Source organism: Eptesicus fuscus, chromosome 8 (genome assembly GCF_027574615.1).
Source record: "Eptesicus fuscus isolate TK198812 chromosome 8, DD_ASM_mEF_20220401, whole genome shotgun sequence".
Taxonomy (NCBI): domain Eukaryota; kingdom Metazoa; phylum Chordata; class Mammalia; order Chiroptera; family Vespertilionidae; genus Eptesicus; species Eptesicus fuscus.
The window spans coordinates 81801504-81821421 of NC_072480.1; the positions used below are offsets into that span (position 1 = coordinate 81801504).

At 45.7% G+C, this 19918-nt stretch overlaps 1 protein-coding gene across 6 annotated transcripts; it reads right to left on the bottom strand.

Annotated features, from left to right (window-relative positions):
- Positions 1-1401: 1401 nt before the first annotated feature.
- On the bottom strand, positions 1402-19207 carry ERLIN2 (ER lipid raft associated 2). 6 transcript variants are annotated; one of them, XR_008556776.1, is made up of 13 exons: positions 18356-18476; positions 17772-17893; positions 16387-16468; positions 15085-15131; positions 13889-13950; positions 12678-12803; positions 7212-7285; positions 6993-7051; positions 6319-6410; positions 4841-4930; positions 3167-3246; positions 2182-2498; positions 1402-1564 (listed from the first exon to the last, which is right to left on the bottom strand). XR_008556776.1 is itself a non-coding variant. In XM_054720055.1 (13 exons), exons 3-13 carry the CDS (start codon positions 17876-17878, stop codon positions 2298-2300), a joined length of 1020 nt encoding a protein of 339 aa, XP_054576030.1. In that variant the 5' UTR covers positions 17879-17893; positions 18799-18972; positions 19138-19207; the 3' UTR covers positions 1402-2297. The 6 variants fall into 6 exon arrangements, 5 of the variants coding, with proteins under 5 accessions (XP_054576030.1, XP_054576029.1, XP_008144402.1 ...); XM_054720055.1 differs by lacking the exon at positions 18356-18476 and adding exons at positions 18799-18972; positions 19138-19207 and having other exon boundaries at positions 1402-2498; XM_054720054.1 differs by lacking the exon at positions 18356-18476 and adding exons at positions 18799-18972; positions 19112-19206 and having other exon boundaries at positions 1402-2498.
- Positions 19208-19918: the final 711 nt, after the last annotated feature.

Genomic DNA, 19918 nt, shown 5'->3' on the forward strand with positions numbered 1-19918 from the left:
TTGATGCTCTTTTGTGGTCAAAGAGTATGTAGTGCAAGGGACAAGCTATCACAGGATGTTAGTATTAGAGGCTTCCAACATAAAGAACCTGAGCAAACGCGCTATGCCAAGAGGCTGAGATACTTTCGCTCCTCATCCAGTTGTGTGAAGTAGGGTTTTCTGTGACCTAGGTAGCAAGTCTCAGAGGAGAGGGAGCAGACAGATATGTAAATCAGGGATTCTGGACGTAATATGCTGCTCCTAACAAATGATTAATGGCATTGAAATGGGAGTAGGGGGTGTATATCTTAACAATGGATACCCTATGTTGGTCTTGGGAGACTGCCGGCCTTCTGCGAAGACTTCTGAGCACATTCCAATCCATCCCTCTCAGGAACATTTGGCTGCCTGCACAAAGTGTGATCAGGACCAGTGGTTTGAGAATTCTAGTCCCCAAAAGTAGAAAAGAGAAGGGAAACACCTGACACTTTGTTTCTTCCTAGGCAGGCTGCTCCCCAAACTTGCCACTTAGGAGCAAACTGGCATGAGTTCTGGGGCCATTTGATAAACTAGAAGTCTGGGCATGGGACCAAAAAAGAAGCGGGGGTGGGGTGGGTGGGGATTTGAGCCAGAAAGTAGCATTCATAGTTTCACTGAGGGGAAACGGGGGTATAGTGGGAGTATTTTTTTTTTTTTTTTTGGGGGGGGGGGGGCGGGTAGCTAATAACAAGGCCAAATCCTAAACCCAAGCTGGTCATGGAGAATAGCAACATGCTTGCAAGTTGACTCCAGATAGCTGCACTCAATAATTTGGTACACAACTTTTGGGCTCTATAGGCTGGACCGCCCACCCCCTCCCGCCCCCCATGCCCAACTCCAATTCCAAGATGTAGGAAAACCTTCCTTTCATGTTTGCTCTTCCCCATTCCAAATCTTCCAGAGTGACTCAAACTTTTCCTAATTAGTAATGAAAAAGAAAACATCTGAACAGATTTGGATGCAGCCCTTGCAACCCAGGTACTTGGGCATGAACTCTGACTTGCACCCACACAGCTGTCCATAGAAATTGAACAGTTAGTCTGATTCCTGTGTGGCTGCCTAGAGCCCTGGATTTAAAAACATGTGCTATCACTACACCAGATAAACTCCCAGCACAAGCCATATACATCAAAATTAGGAACCCTTTTGGATGACCCTCCTTTCTCTTTCAAAGGAGCTCTTCAATTTTGACTCTCTACAACAATAAAAAGACACCTGATCTCGCCCTGGCCGGGTGGTCAGTTGGTTGAGCATTGTCCCATGCATCAAAAGGCTGCAGGTTCGATCCCCAGTCAGAACGCATATAGGAGGCAACCAATCCATGTTTCTTTCTCTCTCAAATCAATAAAAAAAACAACACATATCCTGGGATGAGGATTAAAAAAAAAAAAAAAAAAGAGAGATATTTGATTTCAAGGAACATACAAAGTTTGCCAAACAAGTATGATAGTGGCTAACAGACATAATGATCCCACTTTAGCAGCTATTAAGATACTTGAGTTGTTTGTTCCTGTCTTCTTGATGTTGACTGGAACCAATGAACAGACTGAGAGGGGAAAAAACACAAATCACAGAATAGGTTAAAAGTTTTAAAAAGAATTGTGTGGTGATGACCAAACCCTGACTGGCAATGTAGTCCAAAACCACCACTTTAAGCCCGAGGGCAAGGAGGGTAGTGTGTAGAGAAAAGCTAGCAAAATCTAGCACCGGTTCTTCCTTATGGGGGCTCAAGAAGCATACCTCTGAAATAACTCACATATGCACTGACAAAAACACCAGGAAAGCCAAACACTTGCAGATGCTTCCCCAAGGCTCTCCTGGCAAACTTACAAGCACATATTTGCTCAGTGTGAGCCTCACCTAGAGGCATCTCCCACCTTGGAGGCAGCGGGGAGGAATCTGGACTGTGTATTCCCAAAAAAGGGAAATCAAATCACCTACAGGCAACACCTTCTATTTCTCTCACTCCTTAATGATAGCATCCTTAATTAAGCCAGCTTCAAAGGACTATAATTAGTGCCTGGAGGTCAAAGTTCAAACCCGTGGATTACAAATCTTAACAGAAGTCATATAACCTATTTAGTTGAATAAAATCCCAAAATCATCAATCCCTGCCCTTCCTTCCCATGGGGATAGATTTCAGTCCATTTCTTTGTTTCTCACCACAGTACTTGGAAGACAGTCAGAGAAGGTAGTGTGAGAGGGAGGGGCATCCTGGTTCATCATTAAAAAATAAAGATCTCTTTAAGTGTCATCTGAGTTTATATAAAATTTTTTTTTCAATTCTCCTCCGGGTCTGCCTCCAAGGGTTCATCTTCTAAGCCAAAACTCAGCTTGTCAGCGAGGCTCTCAAACTGCTTGCCCAGACTACCTGCAGAGTCCACGAACATGTTAGGGATGTCTTTGCCAAAGTAAATCTTGCTGTTGGAAGCAATGGCCTTGTACTTCATCAGCTGCAGATATTCAGGGGTCAGCTTCAGCTGCAAAAGTAAGAAGTAAAGAAGATTCAGGTGGAGCCAGATTAGAGAAAACTATGGGTGACACTTTTTCACTTGTCATAAGGAGAGGGTCTCGGTCAAACACACATGCCCTCTCTCCTTTTCCTAGCCACATTGTTACATTAGTAACAGGGTAACCACTTCTCTAGGAGGGAGTTATCTCAGCTCTTCAAGGCTAGAGCTACAAGAGTTTTAGAAGTTCCCATGTTTTTTAACACAAACATTTAAAAAATATATATATTTTTATTGATTTTTTACAGAGAGGAAGGGAGAGGGACAGAGAGTTAGAAACATTGATGAGCGAGAAACATCGATCAGCTGCATCCTGCACGCCTCCCACTGGGGATGTGCCCGCAACCAACGTACATGCCCTTGACTAGAATCGAACCTGGGACCCCTCAGTCCGCAGGCCAACGCTCTATCCACTGAGCCAAATTGGTTAGGGCTACACACAAACATTTTTAACACAAAAATTACACTTCCATCAAGACACTGCTAAGGAAAAGGGAAGAACCTGTCCCACACAGCATAGGAATCACCACTTCCGGCCACGAGGGGCTTTGGAGGTCTTCCCACACAGGAAACTCTCAAACAAAATCAGCCTAAACCCAAATACGAGTTCTCTTTGCCAGGCGGCACCGATTGTTTACCTTATTCGCTTCGGCCATTTTCATAGCAGTATAGCACTCGGCATCAGCCTTCGCCTTCTCCCGAGCCAGAAACGCAGCGTCTGAGGGGAAAACGCAGTGAACTGAAGTGCAGAGGCCACCAGAAACCTGGGTCTGGTCCCTGTAACTTTCCCTGGGTGCCTTTGTGACCCTGGGGTGAGTGCTCTGTCTCATCTGTGAAACAGGGGTAAAGTGCTCTGCCTGCATCTCCCTGTGGTGGGTCATGAGAAGTCTGTTGCTGTGCCCAACACCTTATCTGACAGCATTATTGAGAAAAGCTCTGCTGCCCAGAGACTCTTCCTGTTTCTGCACTCTTATTCCGTCTGTAGTTCCAGGTCTGGGGAGGGACCCTGGCTCAACCTCCTGGTTCAGAGCTTTCCACCTCATCCCTCTTATGCTACACAGCAAAAGCCCAAAGAAGGCTCTGTATACAGCCCGAGGCAGATCCACCCTAACACTGACTCCCATAAAATAGTTTGGTCCCTCTCCAACTTCATTTCCCTTTTCTTTCCATTAACCATTTCAAAAAGGTTCTAATTAACAGTGGTTAAGCTGGCACAACTCTAAGAGAATTATAAACCATGGTCCAGACTAACACCTGTTTGGTTTAAGACCTACTTAAACTTCGACTACACAAGCAATATACTTTCTCAATCTGCCAAGACCAGCTTTCAAGTTGATGCAAACTTTTTGATGTTTACTTCCTTGCCTAGGGAATGAGGCCAGTCTCCTGAGAGTAATATCTGTAGCAAAAAGCCTAGGAGAAAAGGTCAGTCTGGGGGGGGGGGGGGGTGGTCCTTACTGCACACCCTCAGCCTGACTCTGGGTGGAAGGAGCCTATAGTCTGACTGCAGTTTGGGTTGCGTGCGGCGGACTTAACTGGCCTTAGCACCCGATACATGTATTTATAAGAAATAAAAATGTGTTGCTTTGCTAAGGGCTCACTAATGCGGAGCTGCTGATTTGCAAAATCCTAACTGGCTCCCCAATAGGCCCCTGCAAAGCTGGCAGGCCCCATAATGAGTATAACTGGACACAGCACTTTGTAGTAGCCTGAAGTTGGGCCTTCAGGTCCCTTTCTGCCCTAGAATATAGCATGTGAAGGAAATAGGTGGGTGATGGGAATGAGGTGAGGGCTGAGGGGCAGGGAACTGAAGGTGAGTGATATACAGAAAAGTCAGCAAAGGAACACTTCCCTCCAGCTCATGTTGTTGGTGCTGAAAAGGTGTCGTCTTCACACTCAGCTTAACATCTACAGAGAACCTGAGAGCAGGCTGAGGCCAGAGCTATGGAGTTCGAGGACTTCTCAGGAGGGGTAGGTAAGGCAGGAGGGAGAGAGCTGCGTTTTGGCCAGCGTCTTAGTTTACTTCCACTGCCAGACTGAGCTCCATGGCAGCAGGGACTGTGTGAGTTCCCTTTTTCTCATGCCTAACATGAGTGCCTAATGGCACACAACTAGCATTTGTTGAATGAATGAATACTCTCTGAAGTGGAAAATTAATGCCAAATCTTCCCCAAAGTGAAAGCAGAGAAAAAGTGATGTTCCAAATAAATCAAGAGATCTTAGAACGGGGCTTAAAGAGCAAAGGAAATGATCTCCCCTCCCCCCTGCCACAAAGTGGCTTTAAGGAAAATTCAAGCATTAATTTCACTTACCTTCAATTTCTGAAATCTTCTTCTCAGTTTCCTTCTCCATCACCTTCTGTCCATAGGTGATTTCTGCAACCTGAGCCACCTTTTCTGCCTCTATGTTAATGAAGTTGAGAAAAGTCTTAGAGCTGGTATTTCAAGAGTTTGACTCAATTCCACCTTTCACCTGATCAGAGGCCTTGGTGCAGGAGTGTGGGAAAGCACAGATGGAGTCACTGGCCCCAGAGGACAGCCGTGACAGGGACACATGGGCAGATGGAGTGTACCAGTAAACACAAACCACCTCAGCTCAAGGCAGTAGCTGGGGAGACATGGGCCCAAGTGAGGAGAGTCATTCATTACCCTGATGAAAGCAAGGAACAAGTCCTAACCTCTCTCTTAAGTCACAGGGTTATTTCTCCCAAAGGAATGTTTTAAGGAATAAGGTACTCTGAAAAGTTTCTTCCTGCCACCTCACGTTAGGAAGTAGTCAGGTTCGTGGTTGATAGTCCAGTATAGCGGTGAAGAACCCAGGTTTGGAGCAGGGTCCTGGTATCTGAGCCCCAGTTCCACCACTTAACTTGCCATATGAACTTGGGCATGTTATTAACCTCTCTGTGCTTTAGCTCAATAAAGAGAGGTCAATGACAGTGCCTCCCTCACCTGCTAGTTGTGAGGAGAAAAGTGCTTAGAAAAGTACATGACTCGCCAAAAGCGGTTTGGCTCAGTGGATGGAGCGTCGGCCTGCGGACTGGGGGGTCCCAGGTTCGATTCCGGTCAGGGCCGTGTGCCTTGGTTGTGGGCACATCCCCAGTGGGGGGTGTGCAGGAGGCAGCTGATTGATGTTTCTCTCTCGTCGATGTTTCTAGCTCTCTATCCCTCTCTCTTCCTCTCTGTGGAAAATCAATAAAATATATTGAAAAAAAAAAAGAAAAAGAAAAGTAGATGACTCATAGTAAGTGCTCAGTGTTAGCCATGATCATTATGAATGAACAGTAGGGCTCCTTTCATTTAAGAGCTATGTAGGCCCTGGCCGTGTGGTTCAGTTGGTTGGAGCATTGTCCTGCACATGAAATGATGGCAGGTTCAATTCCTGGTCAGGGTTGTGAGTTTGAACCCTGGTCAGGTACATACTGGAAGCAACCGATCAAAGTTTTCTCTCTCACATCAACGCCTCTCTCTCTTCTCTCTCTCTCTCTCTCTCTCTCTCTCTCTCTCTCTCTCTCTCCCCCTCTCCCTCTCCCTTCCTCCCTCCCTCCCTCTTTAAAACCAATAAAAAGCATATCAGGTGAGAGAAAAAAAAGAGATATTTGGAAACTCAGAACTTATCACCCAGGCCATGATCTGACAATTTCAGCATTGCTTCTGGGAGTATGAAAGCCACTCCTACGTGTGGCAAGGGTTTGGAGAACCACGTGGTCGAATTGTGCCTAAGGCTTCCTCGACTCTCCCCACCATCCCCAGCCCTTCTGCCCTGAAAGGGGGTCATAGAACCACATCCAGACCAATGAGGGCCTTCTTCCGCTCTGTCTCAGCTTCTTTTTCCACCACCTTCTGTTTCTGGGCTGCAATGAGAAGCTTTGTCTTCTCACTTTCCCTGGAGGGGAATAAAAGTATACAGTTGTGAGGCCACTATGGAAAAGCTTCTGAGGAACCTCACTGTCTCCTGGAGAAGCCAAACTCTTCTGAGGAGAGGAACTCTGATTTCTTACTCTCCCCTGGCAGGCTGTTCACTGTCCCAGGTAAAAACAAATTTGTTGCTGACAGTAGTATGTCTCTGCTCCTCCTCCAAAATAATTCATTTGTGGGAAACAGAGCATAATTTACTTATTGTCAGCTGCCATCTGCTTTAAGTGGCTATTAGTAAAATACACCTGCCTGCCCACTTAATCGTCTTTCCCTCCTATCTTCTTTGGCATGAGTCATGAAGCACAAAAAAGGCCCCCCTGGTCCCTTTAAAAGCATCACTGCTCAAAAGGGCTTCTCCGTGGCTCTCAATCACAGTTACAGAGCCCAGGTGACTGTCCTGACACACCTGCTCCATCCTACAGTGCAATGGGCTGTGACAAATACTCAAGGAGGAGAATAAAAGCATGGCACAGCTTCAGTTAACTCTGGGATGGGATGAGGTGGGAGGTGGGAGAGAGTGGTGGTTACAGCTTAGGCAGAGGATACTCACATCAACTCGTAGTTTCTGCGGATCGCCTCAGGTATATTGGGCTTTGTCACCCGCACAGCCTGGGGAAGGATAAAAAGAGCACCTGATGGGAAGGTGAAGGTGAGGGTGACCAAGGTAAGCAGCTCCCCTTGGTCCTTGATCTTCCTGCATAGAAAGGACATCCCTTGAAAGAGGGGATGCACCTTCATCAGGGGACGCTCCCACGGTGGCAATGCTTACTTGGATGACAAGCCCAGGGGCCATGGAGGTCAGGTCCTGTTGCAAAGCCAGTTTGAGATTTTCATCAATTTGATCTGGAATCAAGAAAGACAGGAAAAGGAGTTGTCACACTATCTAGCTAGGGTGGAGGGAAATACGGGGTAGAGGTAAAGCTAAAACACCAGCTCAAGAATGCACCTCACAAGCAAAAGGTCTTCCCAAGGTAAAGTGCTTATCATAGCCCAGAAACCTAAAGTTCTCCAGCAAGACTTTCGGAGCAACATGCCCCCGCAGTCCCTCTACATAGCTAGATGTGAGAATATCCTTTTCCTGTGGCCTCAAGAGAGAATCCCTAGGTTATTGAAAATATCAAACTTGCCCAAAAGGGAACTGAGCTTTAAAAAGGAAAAGAACAAACAATAATTCTAGCACATTTCTTGAGTCAGGCAACAGTCTTTCCCAATACAACAAGAGCAAAACAGAAGGCAGGCACCCAGTTTTCATGAAGAATATGGAATGGCTCTGTTAAATATTTTGAAAAGAGCCGAGCACATTAAATCTAGTAATTTTAGCTGTTTCTAAAAGAAAAACAGATTCTGACGTCAAGGAAGCCCCAAGGAAGACTATTTCCATTAGGAACTCCATCAAATGACACAAGGGGAAAATAAAAATTTACAGTTCTGGAAACGAGTCCAAGTCTTTTGATGTGTTGTTTGCTTTGGTCCTGATTCCCTTGCCTGGAATTCACATGTGGGTCGTTTCACAGACAAGTGTAGGAAGAGCTATAACTGATTCCCCTTCTAGCTATGATCCCAGGACAGCAGCACCAGGCTGCCTTCTCTGGCCTGAGAGCCTCAATAAGATCCTAGAAGGGCACCAAGAAAAAGACTCCATGAAACCAGGCTGGGACATCTAAACTCAATCACCTCCCTTATTGTCAGCTGCCATCTGTTTTAAGTGGCCATTCTTGGTCACTTACTAGGTGTACCCATTAATAATGCGGATTTTTTTTCAATAGATGGAATTACACATATGTTGATATATATGCAATTCGATATGTATGCTGTTTTGTTGTATTGACAACAAGCTTCAAAACTTCATGTCAAATTTGCTGAAGGTGCTAACATCGTAGATACTTTTATGTTTAAAAATGTCGAATTTCATGCCAAAAAAAAAAAGAGCATTTGCGGGAAGTTTTAATTCATTATTTTGAAGAAAAAGTCTTCGTATACTTCGGGAAGCTTATGGTGAACATGCTTCATCTCAAGATACTTGTGAACACTGGTTTAAACACTTTAAAAGTGATGATTTCGATGTGAAAGACAAAGACCATCCAGGTCAACCGAAAAAGTTTGAAGAACAACAATTACAAGCTTTATTGGATGAAGATGCGTGTCAAACTCAAAAACCACTTGCAGAAAGATTAAACATTGCTCAGCAAACAAGCAATGGGAAAGATTTTAAAGGAAGGAAAATGGGTGCCACATCAACTGAACAAAAGACAAATGGAAAACTGAAAACTCATCAGTAAAATGTTGCTTCAACTGCACGAAAGAAAGTCTTTTTTGCATTGAATTGTGACTGGCTATGAAAAGTGGATTTATTTTGAGAATCCCAAACGCACGGGTTGATCCAGGTCAACCATCAACATCAACTTCAAGGCCAAATCGCTTCAGAAAGAAGACAATGCTCTGTGTTTGGTGGGATCAGGAAGGTGTGGCGTATTATGAGCTTCTAAAACCAGGTTAATACTGATCACTACTGACAACAAATAATCAATTTGAACCACGCTTTGATTGTGAAATGACCAGAATGTGCCAGAAGACACGGCAAAGTAATTTTGCTTCATGATAACACACCATCACACACTTCAAAACCAGTTAAAGATATGTTAAAAGATCTTGCCTGGGAAGTATTAACCCACCCGCTGTATTCACCAGACCTTTCTCCTTCAGATTACCACTTGTTCTGATCGATAGCACATGCACTCTCTGAATAGCACTTCAAAACGTACCAAGAAGTGGAAAATTGAGTCTCTGAATGGTTTGCCTCAAAACAAAAAAAGTTCTATTGGGACAGTATCCACAACCCAGTCATTTATCAGACCAAATTATATCTGAGTCAAGGTAGAAACCTGTGGCCCTGGGCTGGTAACTTTCAGGAAAATCTGGAAGAAATATTTTGAAATGTGGTTTATTACCAAAGTAATACTAGCAATAAGTTGTTTATGTTACAGTTATGCTGATAAATGCTAGTTAAGTTATATTATTAAGTATACACAGGTTCTCCAGGTAAACTTTTGAACAAGTACTAGATTATATATATAAAAGACTAATATGCTAAATGTCCCTCTGACTGTCTGACTGGTTGCTATGATGTGCACTGACCACCAGAGGGCAGATACTCTATGAAGGAGTGGCCGTGATGCGCACTTCCCATTTATAAAGAAACTAGAGGCCTGGTGCACAAAATTCATGCATGGAGGGAGGTGTCCCTCAGCCTGGCCTGCACTTTCTCCAATCTGGGACCCCTCAGGGGATGTCCAACTGCCCTGTGGGATGGGGCCTAAACTAGCAGTTGGACATCCCTCTTGCAGTCCGGGACTGCTGGCTCCTAACCGCTCGCCTGCCTGCCTGATTGCCCCTAACTGCCTCTGCTTGCCAGCCTGATCGCCCCCTAACTGGTCCCCTGCCGGCCTGGTCACTCCCTAACTGCCCCCCTGCTGGCCTGGTGGCCCCTTAACTGCCCCCCTGCTGGTCTGGTGGCCCCCTAACTGTCCGGAAGGAAGTCGGATGCCCGGAAGATGTCCGGTTGACCTGGTCTAATTAGCATATTACCCTTTTATTAGTATAGATGGCACTGCAGATCTGGCGCTGACAAAGCAACACTCGGCTTCCCCCAAGTGGGACACAGGCCCTACCACCACCTCGGAGCGACAGCCCACCAAATCGCAGCCAATGCTGCCAAGACCCCATGGCACAAAATGCGGCCCACAGCCCAGCCCAGAAACGGTCACTATGGGTGCTGGGTAATGATGTCACATGGCAACATCTGGCTTCCTCTCCCTAGCGACTAGCCTCCTTGGAGTTTCTTCAGCCCAAGAACATGACTTGCTTTATAGCCAGGTGCAAACACTTTACACTTTAACCAAATGTCTGTGAAGCAGTTTTCACGTGCCTCATCTCATTTGATCCTCACATAAGTCCTGGAGTAGGTAGATAGGACACTCGGTAGAATCCTATTTTCTTTTCATTAGCCGGAAAACGGAGATTTAGAAAGTTTAGAAACTTGACCCGACTGAAAAGAAGTAAGAAATGGTGGACCTTAAAAATGACTTCAGGTTTTCTCACTGTGCAGAATATAGTCAAACACTGCTGCAGTTAAATATTTTACCCTTTGTTCTCCTTGCATGATCTATAATAATAATCTGCTTTGTGTTGACATTTACTGCTATGTTGCTGACAATGACCTGAAAGAGAAGTTGGAGTGCTTCACTGGGCTGGAAAAAGTTTAGCAAATCAGAAAGCAGGTCTAATTAAGCAAGTTTATCTATAATAATAAAAAAGTAATATGCTAATTAGACTGGACGTCATTGTGGACGTCCTTCTGGGTGAAGCCGGGGCTGGAGTGAAGCCCAGGTCCCGGGTGTCAGATAGAAGCTGGTGCCGGCAGCCGGGGGAAGGAAGGCCTATTCTTGCTCGAATTTTGTGCATCAGGCCTCTAGTCTATATATATAAAGCTCTCGCTGGTGCCAATCACACATGTGTGTTTCCATCTGTCATTGTTAATCATGAATTTGGTTGACACTTCTATTATAGAGAAAGGGCGAATAGCGATTATTAAAATATTTCTTCTAATTAATTTCCTTTCAATGTGCACGAATCTGTGCACTGGCCCACTAGTATTTTTATAAAATGGGCAAAGAGGATGTGTCAGAGTAAGCAGTGATGAGAACTATGTAGTCGTGTTGAAAGTCAGGGCTAGGAGTCTTGAGAGGAGGGAACTAGAGAAAAAAAAAACTTTTGATGGTTAAGGAATAGAATTAGAGACTAGTGTCTCCTTTACAGATGCAAATATAGTTTCAGCAAAACAGTGCTTTCAGGCAAGATTGAACTTTAAAAAAGAAAAAATATCTCAAAGCAAATTGCATTTTCTCAGTTCCTTTGTACAGAAGCTATACTTTACTAAGATAGTAAGTTTTCTAATGCAAAACAATTTCATATTTTAGTTTCCTCTTCATGGAAATTAGAGATCCTTTGTCTTTTTTAGTTTCAAATGTTGATTTAATGGCACACGTTTGTAAAACAAGGGCTAGAAAGAAAACTAATGATATTTTATAAAATTCTATTGGTTGGAGGTTAAAAATATAGCAAATTTACCAAATTTTTCCTAAAAGTGTGCTGAATCCAACCCCAATAAAAGATTCTAAGCCCTATATTGTGAATTTAGATTCATTTTCTACTGCAGAAAATTAAAAGTGATTCTGATAATTTCCCAAATCTGAAACACAGTGCAAAAGGCTGTGTGCTTAATTAAGGCCATTGGCAACATCAATGATTCCTCCTTCCGTGTACTCTAAAAATGTTCTCACTCCGGGTCCTTTTTATGAAAATTCCTGGGAAAAATAACTGTCCAGTCCTAGTGTCAAGAATAGTTGTACTATGGGTTGAAAAGCCATTTACTTTTAGCACTGGCTACTATACAACTTCTAGCAGCAAGTTTAAATAGAACATTTTTCCACCTAAGAGCTATAACAATTACTGAAATGTTTCCTTCCTTTGTTGCTGAAGTCAGGTTATTTTTACTTTAACCAGAAAAAAAGGACAAGAAATGTCTATTTAAGGATGTAGACCCTTTTTGTTCTAAGCTTTTTCCTATTCATTTCTGTAAGTAAAATAAATAAAACAAATAAAACCCCCACAAAGGTTCTAGAAACTGTAAGTAGCTATGGTCCTTGTCCCACTTCTAGAATTAAAGGTGAACCATCCCGTTTTCCTCACCCTTCCCTGGATGCCTTTCATTCAGTGATGTGATGGAAAGCACACAAAGTGACGGCCAGAAGAGGGAGGTTCTAGCTCCAGCTGCTAACAATTAGCTCTACGACTATTTTTGTGGTTTGGTACCCTTATCTTAAAATAAGGATGTTGCATTGGATAATCTCTAAGGTTCTTCTAGAACTGAGCCTGTCTTCATTACAGAATATTTTAGGGACCGTGGAAACACATTTTCATTTCAGTCCTCTAATTCAGGCCAGGAGTGAGTCCTGTAGTCCACTGTTACTTCTGTGCCCAAAGCTCAACCACTCTCATGATCTTCCATTGTCACCAGCATTTTCTGGGAATGCCCTTTGTGACCAGTTCCTGAGCACTGGATCCTTTAACACCTGCTGTCCAGCAGTACCCATCCTACCCTGTGGGTAGCTCAGAAGTAGGCAGCGGGGGGAAGCAGGGCTATTAATGCAGGCTCTGATCAGAAGAGACTTCTTACCAAAGAGCTCAATGTAGACCTCCTGAAGTGTATGCACACTGCAGAACTGGTTCAGTTCATGGTGGATCTTGTTGAAGATGAGGGCCTTGTCGTAGTCGGCAGTATAGTTCTTCACTATATCATATACTGGAAGGGAAGGAGAGATTCTAGAATAAAAGGCAGGTCTCAAAACTAGCAAAATAGAGACAGACTCATATATAGAGGGCAGGCTGACAGCTGTTGGGAAGGGTGACTGGCACTGGGAGGGGGATGGAGGAATTATGCAAAAAAAAATACTAAAGGATGTAAACAGTGTGGTGATTGACAGGAGGGGTGGGGTGGAGAGAGGTGGAGGAGAGTAAATGGTGATGAACACACAATACAGTGTACAGATGGTATGTTGTAGAATTGTGCAACTGAAACCAGTATAATTTTGTTAACTAGTGTCACCCCAATCTATATATATAAAAAGCCAGCAATCGGAACACTGTAACGACCAGAATGACCGGTCGCTATGATGCCCACTGCCGCCAGCTAATAGGCCTGATCGTGGGTGGGGCCAGCCAGCCAACCTCTGCAGCCCCTCCCCCGGCTGGACCCACTACCGATCTCCCCGCTTACTCCAATAGGGAGCAGGGCTGGCCCTCCAACCTCCTGTAGCCCCACCCCCCACCCCAATTAGGGGCAGGGCTGGCCAACCGCCTCTACCCCTGGCTGGCCCCACCAAGATGGGCCCCTACCACCTCTATAGGCCCGTGGCCTCTCCCCCAAGCCAGCTCCGCCCCCAATCAGCCCCCCCCCCCCCCCCCGCACTCTGATCAGGGGTCTGGTCGGCCAGCCAACTGCCCATGGTCCCTCCCCCCTGGCTAGCCCTGCCCAGACTGGTTCCCCCCACCAATCAGGGATGGAGCCGGCCAGCCAACCAGCCATGGCCCCTCTCCCCCTGGCCAGCCTGGCCCTGATTGGGGTGGGCCAGCAGGCCAACCTCCCGCCATCTCCACCTCCCGCCAGGCCTGGCCCCAATCCGCTCCGGTCGGGGCCAGACTGGCCGGACCCCATCTGTGCACGAATTCGTGCACTGGGCCTCTAGTAAATTCAATAAAAAGGAAAAAAAAACACCAAAAACCTTTCTCAGACATTGAAGTTCTCCCTTCCTGAGGTGCTGCAACAGACACTAGGGTGGCATCTTGGGGAAAGTAAGCTGGTGGTGGGGGTCAACTGGAAAACTGTACCTGCACTTGGGACCAGGAAGTTCACCACTTCAATTCTGTCAAAGTAGATCATCACACCACCACTAGAGGAAGAATGGACAAAGAAGTCACTGGTAAGCTCTGAAATATAGTCACAAAACCATTGCCAAACCTAAAAATCAACAATAATGCCTTAACATTATCTAATACCCAGTCATTCAAATTTCCCCAATGATTCTCATTATGGACTAAATTATGTGCCCTCCTAAATCTGTATGTTGAATCTCTAACCCCCAATGCGACTATACTGGAAGATGGGGCCCTTAGTTAAGGTTAAATGAGGTCATAAGGGTGGGACTTATAACTGATTGGACTTGTAAAAAAGAAAAAAAAGAAAAAGACATCTCTTTCTCCTCCTCTTCTCCCAGGTGCAGAGAAAAGGCTGTGCGAGGACAAAGCAAGGCAGCCGACTGCAAGCCAGGAAGAGAGGCTTCACCAGAAACCAATCCTGCTGGCACCTCGATCTTGGGCTTTGAGCTTCTATAACTTGAGAAAATAAATTCTGTTGTTTAAACCATCCAGTGTGCGGTATTGTGATGGCAGCCCTCGTTGACTAATAATGGTTTCACCAAGTTTTTATAGCTATTAGTTTTGGACCAGGTTCTAATTAAGGGTTACCTTTGTATATGTTTGTCTTTTAAGCCTCTTTTTCAACCCAATGCCCGTCCAAATACGACTTTGTGCCAAGGTTAGACCTGTTATCCTGTGGGTGGTTCCAATTCTGGACCTCTCCAAACGTTTCCTGTGGAGTTGTTTACTGTGCTCCTCTATGCCAGTTTACACCTTTACTTTTCAGCCAGATCACTACAGTGATGTCGTCTTTGGATTTCCTGGCCTTAACGCCTCCCCAACCATTAAGACATTCTCTATAGTTAGTTATGCTAAAGTTATTTTCCTCTATCAACTCACTATCTATTTTATCTGCTAAAAACCTTTAGAGGATCCTCACTTCTAAAGTTCAAACTTCTAACAGCATTTGAAGCCCTTCCAAACCTGTCTAACTTCTGTGATTTTTCTCTACTGCACTCTGCCACCTAGTGGAATCAGAACAGAGGGAGCTAGGGGGCAGGGAACGTGATAAAACCAAGGGTGCCTCCCTTTCCACTGTCTCTTACTGCAGCCAGCCCGCCAGCCCTTTCTCTTATTTGGGCGTAATAGCTTTATTCCAGGCACCTTACCTAGTCCCACAAGGTACATTCTTCACCTCATCTGTCTGCAGTGTGGTCTGGAAATAGAGGAGACACAAAATGCTGTAAGATGGGCAGTGACAAACAAGTAACTTATTTTTGGAATCCCAAATGTCCTGGTTTTTTAGTACCTATTTGGGTTGAGCTTTGTCTCTGTTAACCATGAATACCCCTCCGAATCCTCCTGACTTACAAGGTGTGAGACTAGCCAAAGAAAGATACTTTGCCAGCTTTCACCATAAGTGAACCACTACATGAATGAGCTGGGTAATACTAGTTTAGTGAAAAAGACCCTGGACCAGGAATCCCAAGATCTGTGTTTACTTCCACCTCTTCCATTTACTGGTCTTGAAACAGATTCTTTTTTTTTTTTTTTTTTTTTAAATATATTTTATTGATTTTTTACAGAGAGAAAGGGAGAAGGATAGAGAGTTAGAAACATCGATGAGAGAGATACATCGACCAGCTGCCTCCTGCACATCCCCCACTGGGGACGTGCCCGCAACCAATGTACATGCCCTTGACCGGAATCGAACCCGGGACCCCTCAGTCCGCAGACCAACGCTCCATCCACTGAGCCAAACCGGTTTCGGCTTGAAACAGATTCTTTACTTAATCTGTCTCAGCCTATAGCACCTGCTCAGCCCCTTCTCAGGATCACTGTGAGACCCAAATGAGATAATGTGCACAAATGCACTTTGAAAACCATAAAGCAGAGTACATGGCAGAAGAAACTTACAAGGATAATGCTGATGAAGCATCCCAGGATATTGGACATACTTCAAAGATGGCTAGTCTAACGTAGCGAGGCTTTAGGTCTGTCGTAAGTAATCCTACTCCTATTTTAGATGTCATATCCCTTCACCAAGTTCAACTCCCCTCGTCTTTCCCCAAAATTATGTTCACATCTCTGAAGTTCAAATAAGAACCAGCAAAATTACCATATTTTATTTCCATCTATCTTGGTAGCCCGTGATTTAAAACACAGACACACACACTCTACTTTTCCTTCTATACATTCAAAACAGGTTCTTCTATGGCTTTGTCTTGAAGTGAAGAAACACTTCCTAGCTGGGACTGATGGGCCAAGGCAAGGACTCCATTCAACTACTTCAACAATCAGAAAAGCTTCAGAGTTAATGGAGCCTCATTCTTCTTATTTGTGAAACTTATTCTTAAACGATTCCTTGAAAAGGCATCACACTCACCCAATGGCTAAATAATTCCAAATCATGCATTAGCCAACACCCCAAATCTGCAGTTGTCCAGCCATCCCATACAAGCCAAATATACCTGCACAGACTTATATGATGTGATGAAAGGGAGCATGAGATGGAAACCAGGGCCGCTGGTGGAAGTCAGCAGGGCACCGCCTCTGCAGGAGAAGAGAGAGGCAGGTTCAGTTTAGCAAGAGGTACCTATTACATTGATATTCTTTGGGCCAACTTTCCCTTCAGCCTCATAAATGTTTAATATAGAGTGAAAAGTGCCAGAGCCACATCCACAGATCCCTTCCTTCCTCCCAGCTAGACCCTAATATTCTAGGAGGCCTAATGCTAAAACATAAAACCATTATTCATGCTTTCACAGAAGAAAAATAGGCACTCAGGCTAAGTGGAATAAAGGCAGCAGAATTCCTGGCTATACTTGAGAGGAAGTCTATTTTACTTTGTTGTGTCTGTTGAACTTGTGGCAATCCATTTGGGCACTTAAATCCAATAATACAGTAATCAATGAACTGCACTAGTGTTGGATTCCAGTGACATCAACACCAAAAGAATAATTTTATTTTACAAATCATTTTAATATATATTTTTGGCAGTAGAGTTACCTTTCTAATTAAGTTGTTTGTAAATGGCAATAAAATTAAAAGCCATTTGGGGGGACATATAAGTAGATGGTAGGGAGAAATAATTAAAGGGGAGTGGGAAACCCAACCAGACTTTTAGAACTTGCTAGTGGCAATCTGGAAATAAGCATCACAGGGCACATAATAAGAAGGGGCCATAAAGACTTCAAGCAAAAAAAACTTGGTTATGGAGGTTACTAAAAGGAAAGTAATCCCACACATAAGTGCTTCTTTGCTTTACATTAGAAAGTTAAAGCAACTTTTAAAAAAAAGGAGCAATAAAATAAATAGTGACATAATGAACTTATAAGAACCACTATTTTAGGGTTTGCCTTGATTGATATAAATCAACCCGCAGGTGCTTTCATTTTTCCTGAAATGCTAATTTTAAAGAGTAGGTTCAAATTCGCAGAGCAGACTAGCTTCTCAAGTTGCCATCAAGAACTGGTACTCAGCAGAGGTAACCTTGTGGCACCAAGATGCTGACAGGGATGTAGGAGAGAACAATGTTTCAGAGATACTCTGCAAGGAGCTCTGGCTGCCTTTAGGTTTTGTCTAAATCTCTATATACAGTTATCAATTGCCATCCATCAACTTAGACTACTAAGCTTTATATTTACATTTATGTGTGTGTGTGTGTGTGTGTGTGTGTGTGCACGCGCGCACACACACGTATTCCCCATCCTCATGGTCACTAACACAAAAGCTCAACCCAAAGACTTCCATATTCAACAAAACATAAACATAGACATTCAGCAGAATCTGCGAGACAGTGACTAGGAGAGTCATTTCACAGAAAGTGGCAAGCTCCTCCCTGCCTCTGCCTTACCTGTAATACACCCCAATATGTCCCTCTTCTATCTTGTGCACGGCTGAGAAGAGAGCTGCACAAAAGAAACTGGTAGCCACAGCCACAACTGCTCCCAACTGAGCCATCCGTGAACCTTTATCCTGGGGAAAAAGATACGGGAAAACGTGTCTGGTCTGCCCTGCAGGAGAGGAGCTATGACAGCGAGAGGACCTCACCAAGCTGAGCTCCCTGGCTCACGTCTAGTCTGCTGCATGAACACGAGGCCAGGTCTACAGCGCTCTCCATCCTCGCTCTCAGCCAACACTGCCATTCCCTAACTGTGGAGTTCCAGTCCCCACCTCGTTGCAGAGGCAGTGATTCCACACGGCCGTAGCCCAAGGGAGAACCAGTGCCAGCTGGGCAGCGTTCAGAACACAGCCTTCCCTTCCTGTGAACAGCAATGCGCTGTCACAGGAGCCGCTCAGGCTGGTAAAAGGGAGGCAGCTGCAGTAAGTTGGCGCAAATTAAAGAGGAAGTCAAATGACAGGCGGTTGTGGCATGTAATTCTGGTCAGAGCCTCCCGGTCCTAATTGCCTGCCACTTCAAAGGAAACCATTATTTACTCCTTTCCGATGCTGGAGCGACAGGGACAGCATGCAAACCGAGGTCCCAGGTGGGGTTCTCTGGCCTTCGTCCACCTTCCCGGTGACTCCTTTGGTCCTAAATGGGAGAGGGCTCTGACCAAGACCGAAGCCACACTCCCTCCCATACACCTGACCGGTACTTTGCACTTGACAGGTCCCTAAGCCCAGGGTCAGAGAAAGGGGGTCCCCCAAGGCTGGAAAGACTCTGGACTACTGGGTCCCACTGTGTTTGGGCACCAGGATGCGAAAGACTTGGCATCCAGGGACTCATTTCCTGAACACTGAATGACCTGGAACAACTAGGGCAACTGGGACCAAAGTTCACAGTCAGGCGTGCCTGAGCCAACGCGCGCAGGGCGTGGATTCTGCCTCGTGGGTCTAAGAGAAGTGGGGCGCGCACATCGGCGAGGCGCTCGTTTTACCTTGGCGGCCTCCAGCTACGGATGTGCAGCAACGTCCTTTCTGCAAATGCCCTTCCCTTCGGATGTCACCCCCGCCCCACCTCGCGCCCCTTCCTAGAGAGAAGGTCGCGCATCCCCAGTGCTCTGGGTAGGGGGCCCTGGCTCCAAGCGCCTCTGCCCGGTCCCGCTCGGGAGCTAGAGAGAGAGAGAAAGAGAGAGAGATTCGGCAGAGAGAGCGTTGCTGTCTCGCTCCGGGGGGACAAGAGGCTGCAGGGGTGGGCCCGGGTGCCGCAGCTAGGCCCGGTGCACGCACTGAGGGGCGGGGGCCGCGTACCGGGTGTCCCTCCCGGCGCTCCGTACCCGTCCGAACCCCTTCACAACCGCAGAAACCGCCACACCGCTCAGCCCGCCACTTCCTTCCGGGCCGGTCGCGGCGATGACGCCTTTAGTTCACGCGAGAAGACCACACCTCCCCATCTCCTCCGTGAGCCCCGCCCCGCGCTCCGAACGATCAGTGTCCCCGGACGGCCGTCAGGGGGCGCCCGCGACAAGGCCCGGGCGGCCTGGAATCTGGCTCTAGGGTTTCAGGGGTGGGGGTGCTGCGGATCGCCTGGCGAGTGACCCCTGGGAGGACGCGAGTGGTGCTGAGCGTGTCCTTTTCCGAGGGTTTGGCTCTGGAGATTGCTCTGGATTCTCCTCCGCATTAGGTCAAGACTTTTTTTTTCTTTTCTTTTTCTTTTCTTTTCTTTTATTTTTCTGGAGCAGGTACCAGCGATTTGCAACAGTTTTTAGCCCTCTGCTCCCCGCTTTTCTGCAGCACCGCTCAATGAAACATCTTTTAAATGTGCAGATCAGCACCGTTACGTCGCTAATGAACAGTCCCTACTTTCAATTGTCCTTTATGCTTTTTGTAGGAGCTTTGGCCTTTGAGGTCCCTACGGCATCATAAAGTAGATTAAGGAGGAATTATTATTCCAATTTTAGTGGACAAAAATTCTAAATTGAGTGAGGTGCGAGGGTAACAGTGGATGAAAGCCTCCTTGGACCTTCCTGAACATCAGGAGCTTAATTAACGGCCTCGGTAACTCCTGCCGCAGGTCGAGGGGCTGTGCACCCCCTCGTCTCCCTGGCTAGACTGTAA

Bases quoted from the DNA above. Each gene is read 5' to 3' on its own strand.
- ERLIN2 (XM_054720053.1), bottom strand. From the start codon at position 18,388: ATGCTGTCCCTGTCGCTCCAGCATCGGAAAGGA. The intron at 17,894-18,355 runs GTAAATAATGGT...CTTTTTCCCCAG, and splicing joins CGCTCCAGCATCGGAAAGGA to GATAAAGGTTCACGGATGGC. The intron at 12,804-13,888 runs GTACAGTTTTCC...CTTCCCTTCCAG, and splicing joins CTTCCTGGTCCCAAGTGCAG to TATATGATATAGTGAAGAAC.